A 6,945-nucleotide genomic window follows, 5' to 3' on the forward strand; every position below is an offset into this window, starting at 1 on the left:
ATTTCTGATAAGGAATTTTTATATGGAATAGAAAACACTTAAGACTCAATAATAAAAACACAAATATCCCAATTTAAAAATGGGCAGAGTTTAAACAGACATTTCCCCAAAGAAGATACACTACTGGCCAATAAGCACAAGAAAAGATCCCCACATCATTAGTCTCTACGAAAATGCAAATAAAACTACAATAACATGCATTTCACATCCACTAGGATGGCTATAATCAAAAGCACCGATAATAAGAACGGTTGGGGAGGAGGTGGAGAATTTTAAGCTTCATAAACTACTCGTGGCAATGTAAAATGGTACAATAACTTTGGAAAACAATTTGGTGGTTCCTCAAAATTTTAAACACAGAGCTACCATGTAACCCAGCAATTCCACTCCTACATATATACACAAGTGAAGTGAAAACACGTCCACAGAAAAATTTGTACACATATGTGAATCCATACCATTATTCATAATAGCCATGACAGGGCTCAAGACACACTACCCCCAAATATTTTAAAGTGAAGAAATCTGAGAAAAATGCAGAAGTAGAAAGGTTACTCTCTGACCTTCTCCTTTCTCCTCTGAAGCAGGTCATAAGACCCTCATTCAACAGGTGCTCTCCTTATATCCTTTATCTCTGAAGACAGTTTCTGGTGAAGAAGATGAGATGCCTGCTTACTCTAACAGACTGCAAATGAGATCCTGAGACACTGACAAAAAGCTAGCAGAAAAGTAAGAATTCTCACAAAGCCCTGCTCTTCTGGATCTCTGCCTGAAGTACCCGATCAAGAGAAGACAATTGAAAAAAAACAAAAACAAAAAAAACTTCTCATCCCATCCTCTCCAGATTCAGATTCACAGAAGAAAAACATTTGTTTGGTTTGTGACTCTTGCATAAATTTAGTTTTGGGTACTCATTACCTGTAGATCCCTTCCCTCCCAGGGTCAGCTATTGCTTTCCTCTTTGTCTCATTATGTATACTGAGAACCTGGCTTGACTTCCCACCTGTTGGGGATGTGTGAGATGTCAGTTTTGTGTATGCAGGCAGCCAACTTCAAGTTGGGGGCCCTAAGAATATAGCCAGACAAAAATGTGATTTGCCCCCCATTTACAGCTAGCTTACCAACTATTGCCAGCTTTGACAGGGAATTGGGAGTAAGGAGATTATCTGGGTCTTTCTTTTGACTATCCTTGGGAGTGGTTCTAGGTCTTGGAGGATCACTTCTCAGCTTTTTGGCTGTGATCAAGTGTAGATCTTGGGAGGGCTGCGTCTTTTTATACTCTCTTTCAAGGATCCTCTTCATCCATGTTAAGACATAAAAGGCTTATTGGTTTGGGTTCTGAGTCACTGAATGGATACCCTTGGTTTAAAAAGCTCAATACTGCCAGGAATATTTACTGTTTGTCCTAGTTCAAACCTGATAGTAGGATACTTCAAGGCCACTCTGTTCTCTGTTTTGTATCTTGCTTCTCCCATAGGAACTTAATTGCTCGAAATCCCTCTTCACAAAGCTCTGCTGACTATATGCACTTCCTATTCTGCCCACTTCCTTCTTGTTGGAACTTCTTCGACCTCTTTAGAAAGCTTGAGATCTCCCTAAACTGGTACCTCTAAGACTTCTCCTCTCCATTTGCTTCTGCTTCTCCTTATACCTTTTCTCACTTTCATTCTTTCATTCAGTTCCCCTGAATCCTTGATATGTCCACTTTCAAGCCCTGACCTCCTCCCATGCCTCTGTCCACCTCTCAGACCTATTCCCTTCCTACTCCAGCCCCTCAATCACTTGAATTTTAAGCTCCTTGCTCTCAACAGACTTAAAGTCTCCCCAAAACAACCAGAGACTGAAAAAAAAAGCCTCCATAAGATTACACGTCAGGGCAAAACATATCAGGGCAAAACAACCTGAGGTGGAAAAAGCCACAGCCTCCATAACATTATATATCAGGGCAAGGGAAGGTGTGAAGGTCTTCTCCACAAATACTGGTAAACAGGTAATCTTAATTTTGTCCCAAATGCCAGAAACAAAGTGGTGAAAAGATGAAAGATGACTGTTTTGTATAAATCAGTGAGCTGTGTTGCTATGCTTTACTGACTCACGGCTAAATTTTCTTAAATGAAAATCGTAAGATCTTGGTATCTGTCTGTATGGTTATGTATTTATATCTACAAAAAGGTGTTCAGTTTGTATTACGTTGTTTTTCCAATAGTAAAGAAGTGACTTAATCCAATAGCAACAACAAAAGCTTACCATGGTTTCAATGATGATGGTGAGGTTCCCTAAGCCATCAGTTAGAGCTACGTAGCTTCCTCCTTTCTCTAAATGGCCAACTGTCTTCAGGTAATACCAGCCAGGTTGAGTAAACTGAGTGGTATGAGCTATAGAAAAACAGAAAGACCCAAATAAGATAAAATGGTAATAACAGTGTTTCTTTAAAAGAAAAAAAAGCTGGATATCAATTAGAGTCTGAATGATTCTAACAAGCTATTTTCTATTTTGGAGAAATATATCTGTCAACTTCATGTTTAAATTTTTAAATAATCCAATAAATGGTACAATTGCAAGAAGATTCCTGGAATGATGGACAAAATAATGAAGCTGTCAGTTCAAGAATACAATCAGTATTTTTTTTTTAAGAACAATATAGTTATTCCCTCCCAATCTTGGTTCATCCCTATTTAACCCATCCTAAAATAGCTACCAAGAAAAAAAAAAAAAAGCTTAAAAAAAGTTAATAATGAATTTCAAAAACTAACTTTCACAGTTTCAAATATATTTATTTCTACCACATGTATATTTATTGGTGACCTCCTAAGCTGGTCCTGAAAATGTACTGAGCAATACCAACCCTTAGAAAAGTCACAAAATTAAGAGTATAGTAGTTCATCTAGATCATGTGGGACCAACAATTTCAACATTCAAAGGGTTAATATGCAAGTCTTAATTTTCTCATGTTTTGGGGAAGACAATTTAAAGAGCTTAGAATAATACCATGATTACATAATTAATATGATTACAAATCTGCTTTGGAGAGCACAACTAAAGGGAAAACCACCACATTTATGTTTAAAATAAAAACAAGTTCACTTCAAATTCATGATTTTCTTCCGAAAGCATTTTACATTTAAAGAAATTGGCTTTTTAGAAAGATTGTTAGGATTTTAAAACAAAATAGTCACAATGTTTAATCTTTTACAAAAAAAAATGAAAAAATTTCAGTATTGTTCAGCAACAGATTTTGTTATTTTGTTTATATCATAGTCACTATTAGTATGGTTATATCTCTTCATGAAAAAGTGATACTGAGCCATCCATCCCTGCATAATGTCAACCTTCCTTGTGACTAAAAAATGACACTGTAGTAAAACTTTTGTGGTTCAATAAAACTGGATGTATTATCTATAGCTCTGTTCATTATCTTTGAGCTATATAAATTATGTCTTGTCTGGTAGAAATTTAGTTGATTTCTTCCCTATTGTAAGAAACCCGATTTGCCTCCATTGACAATTCATCTCCAGTTCTCTTATTCTACAAAAACATTGTGCTATGTTGACTTTTCATTTGAACTGTTTCTAACATCTGCATCTGCCAGGATCCTTCGTATCATATAAGTACCATAAAATATTCAGTATGTGCTCATTTTTAAAATCTATATAAGCTACATTGTTACCTATTTTGAAAATTACCTTTTCACAACACACACCAGTAGATTTAGGGGACAATATAAAGCCATATTTCACATAACTTTCATATTTACTTATTCATTTGATGATTCAATAAATACAGTATTTTTTAATCATCTACCTTTGATTTTGCTAGCATATTATTTTAATCAAAACTACATTAATATTATTAATATAAAAGAACAAACTATCTCCAAAGCTAATTTTAAGACTTCTAGATACTCTTTTTATAAATACATAATTTTAGTAGCAATTATCATAGTTTGTAATTATATCCTTAGATGATTATTTATTTCTATCTCTATCACTACACAGCTCTCCCTTTTCCTCTCTCTCTCCTCTCCTACACTTTTCTAAAAGCCTAGTCTTAGAATAACCAGAGAGTAGTCTAGTTACCCAAAATATTCTTATAAAACACTGGCAAATCTTGCTTAGAGACACATATTAAAACCCACACCCACATAGACACATAGTTTATATTATCTTCTTTAAGTGTTTCTCTGCTTTGTCTCTTAGAGAAGAATTTAGAGAGTGACAGATGGAACTGAACCATACCTGATACCCAGACAGGTGATTCTACCACGTAGTGCCCACTCCATGGCTCCTGGGCTGTCATCAACCCACATCTTCCATAAGGCAACTGTTCATAGTAACTGGCCACTAAATTCCATGCGATTGTGCTAAAAGATTTGTTTGATAAGAAAAGAAATATCAAGACAACTTGTGATAAAAATGTAAATGTCTAAAAACCTGGAGAAAAAATATTTTATCATAGTAATACACATCTACGCAAATGACAATAAAAGGATCACCCAAAATAGAAGTTGTCTAAATTCATTCACTTTTTGAAAAATCCAGTGTTGGCTACATTTTAATATTTTTCACGGTGAATCACATGATAAAAAATAAAAATGTATTATGTGCAAAATTTTTACTGAACAATGGTACAGCCAAAAGACGAATCATACCCTACCAGTACCTGACACATCACAAATTTGAGTCAAATGCAAATATAGGCTTTTTGCATACCTACTTTCCTTTCAACAGTCAGCCTTCTTAATACCCCAGAGTTTCATGACATAATTTTTATGAACTTGACTCTGAACTGTTCCAAAGTTTTACATCTGAAAATTCTTAATCAGACTGCCTGGGTTTAAACCATGGTTTCACCACTTAACCTCTCTGTAAAATGAGGATAATAATTATATCTCTCTCATGTGATTGTTGTAAGGATTAAATGTACTAATGCATAGGAAGGGTATGGAACGGCTGTAGTATTGCTATTAAATATTATTCGACTTCATCTACAAACAGTAACTGGATCCACTTGCTGATCTGCTTTGTGGCCCATTCCTTCTCAGATGATCAGGCCCTAACAGTCCAGAGCAGGTGCTAAACCCTAAAAGTTTGACTCTCTGGTTCTCAGAAAATCCAAGGGCAAAAGGGAATTTCTTGAACTTGGTATTGTTGGGTTCCTCACTGATTAAAAACCCACAGAGCTTAACCACAGAATTTTATTTTTCTTAATCAAGACCTTATTGAGGGGAAATAGGGGAGGGACAGCACGGGGTGGGGAGTTGGGGAGAGATAGCATGGGAAGAAATGCCAGATATAGGTGATGGGGAGGAAGGCAGCAAATCACACGGCCATGTGTGTGCCTATACAACAATCTTGCATGTTTTATACCCCAAAACCTAAAATGCAATTAAAAAAAAAAGACCTAATCCAGCATTAAAAAAAAAAAAGACATTCCTAGCAAATCAAAACCTTCTAATTCTATCAATACAAAGTATAAATAATGGACCTAATTTTCAAAACACCTTACTACTAGTGAATATTTTAAGTTCTTGTGATTTTGGTTATGGTTTGCAAGATGCATGGTATCCTTTCTGGCTAGTGACAGAGTATTAATCAAGACAAACTTTACAGAGGGCATTTTGTAAAATACATACAAAACCTTTCAAAATCTATGTATTTCTGACCATTCCATTTCTAAGAATACATTCTAATAGTCATGCGTATGTACAAAGATATTTGTATACAATCACTCATTTCAGTTTGTACAAAGCTACTAATTAAAATAGAGACAACTTCCAATTCTAAAAAGAGGGAAATATTCAATAAGGAATAATATATTTTCCACATCAGTGTTTCCCAACTTGTGTGGCATCAGAATCACTCGGGGGCACTGACTAGATGGACAGAACCCCACCAGCCTTCCCTGTAGATTCTGATTCACTAAGTCTGGGCAGCTGCCAAGGAGTAGCTATAACAAGTGTCTCAAGTGCTTCTTAAGGCAAGACTTAGAAATAGTGCCTTATGCAACAGAATATTTAAAAATGCATTTACAGCATTAAAAATGATGAAGTAGAAACATAACTAAACGTGAAAAAAAGTTCCCAATGTCATGTCAAGTGAAAAGCACCTTTTTAAACAGATTCTATAGCATGGTCTCAATTTTTATTAAAAAATGTATACATGCCAATATAAAATAGGAAGACATACACTAAAATTGCTAAGGATGGTTAGCTCTGGATCATAAGACTGTAGATGGTTTTCCTTCTTTCTTTGTACCTATCTTCAGTTTTCTAAATTCTCTGCCACGAAGATGCCTTACCCTTAAGACCAAATCAAGTTATAACTGAACTCTCCATGTCTTTTCTTTCAGAAAAAGGACAAATAAAATATATGGCAACCCACATTAATATCACAACAAATATATATACTGGTTTGCTTTTGTTCTATTTATCATTATTTAAGAAAGTTAACTGGATCTATTCACAATTAAAGCGTTTTTCAAAGCACTTAAGAAATGCTTCCCTTAGAAACAAAAACAGTTGTGTTCTCCCTTAAGAATATCTGTTTTTTAAACAAACAATTACACACATTAATGCTATGAGGAATCAATCAAACAGGCTGGGAAGCAGATAGTCCATAAGACAACTAACCTGGTCTTTTCAAAAAATCACTGTCATCAAAAATGGGGAATAAGGAAACTACTCTAGACTTGAGTGGTGTAACTTCTAAATGTAATATGTGTGTGCCTGACTATTCCTTTTCTTTAAAAAAGCTACAAATGGCATTTTGGGGGAACAGTTTAAAAAATCTGAATATACACTGAGCATTAAAAACACTCTCATGTATAAAAAAATGTTTTAGGGCCGGGCGCGGTGGCTCACGCTTGTAATCCCAGCACTTTGGGAGGCCGAGGCGGTTGGATCACGAGGTCAAGAGATGGAAACCATCCTGGTCAACACGGTGAAAC

General features: G+C 35.4%; 1 protein-coding gene across 3 annotated transcripts in view; it reads right to left on the reverse strand.

The window, feature by feature from the left end:
• Positions 1 to 6,945, reverse strand: part of GALC (galactosylceramidase) — a 65,261-nt gene that overhangs the window by 32,748 nt on the left and 25,568 nt on the right. For all 3 annotated transcript variants that reach the window (XM_017524619.2, XM_017524620.2, XM_037737105.1), the window contains exons 9-10: positions 4,236 to 4,360; positions 2,248 to 2,375 (exon numbers count right to left, since the gene is read on the reverse strand). In XM_017524619.2, coding sequence (XP_017380108.1) covers positions 2,248 to 2,375; positions 4,236 to 4,360 — 253 coding nt within the window. The remainder of the gene's footprint in view (positions 1 to 2,247; positions 2,376 to 4,235; positions 4,361 to 6,945) is intronic.

The sequence above is a fragment of the Cebus imitator genome, unplaced genomic scaffold (assembly GCF_001604975.1).
Source record: "Cebus imitator isolate Cc_AM_T3 unplaced genomic scaffold, Cebus_imitator-1.0 Scaffold34, whole genome shotgun sequence".
Lineage (NCBI taxonomy): Eukaryota > Metazoa > Chordata > Mammalia > Primates > Cebidae > Cebus > Cebus imitator.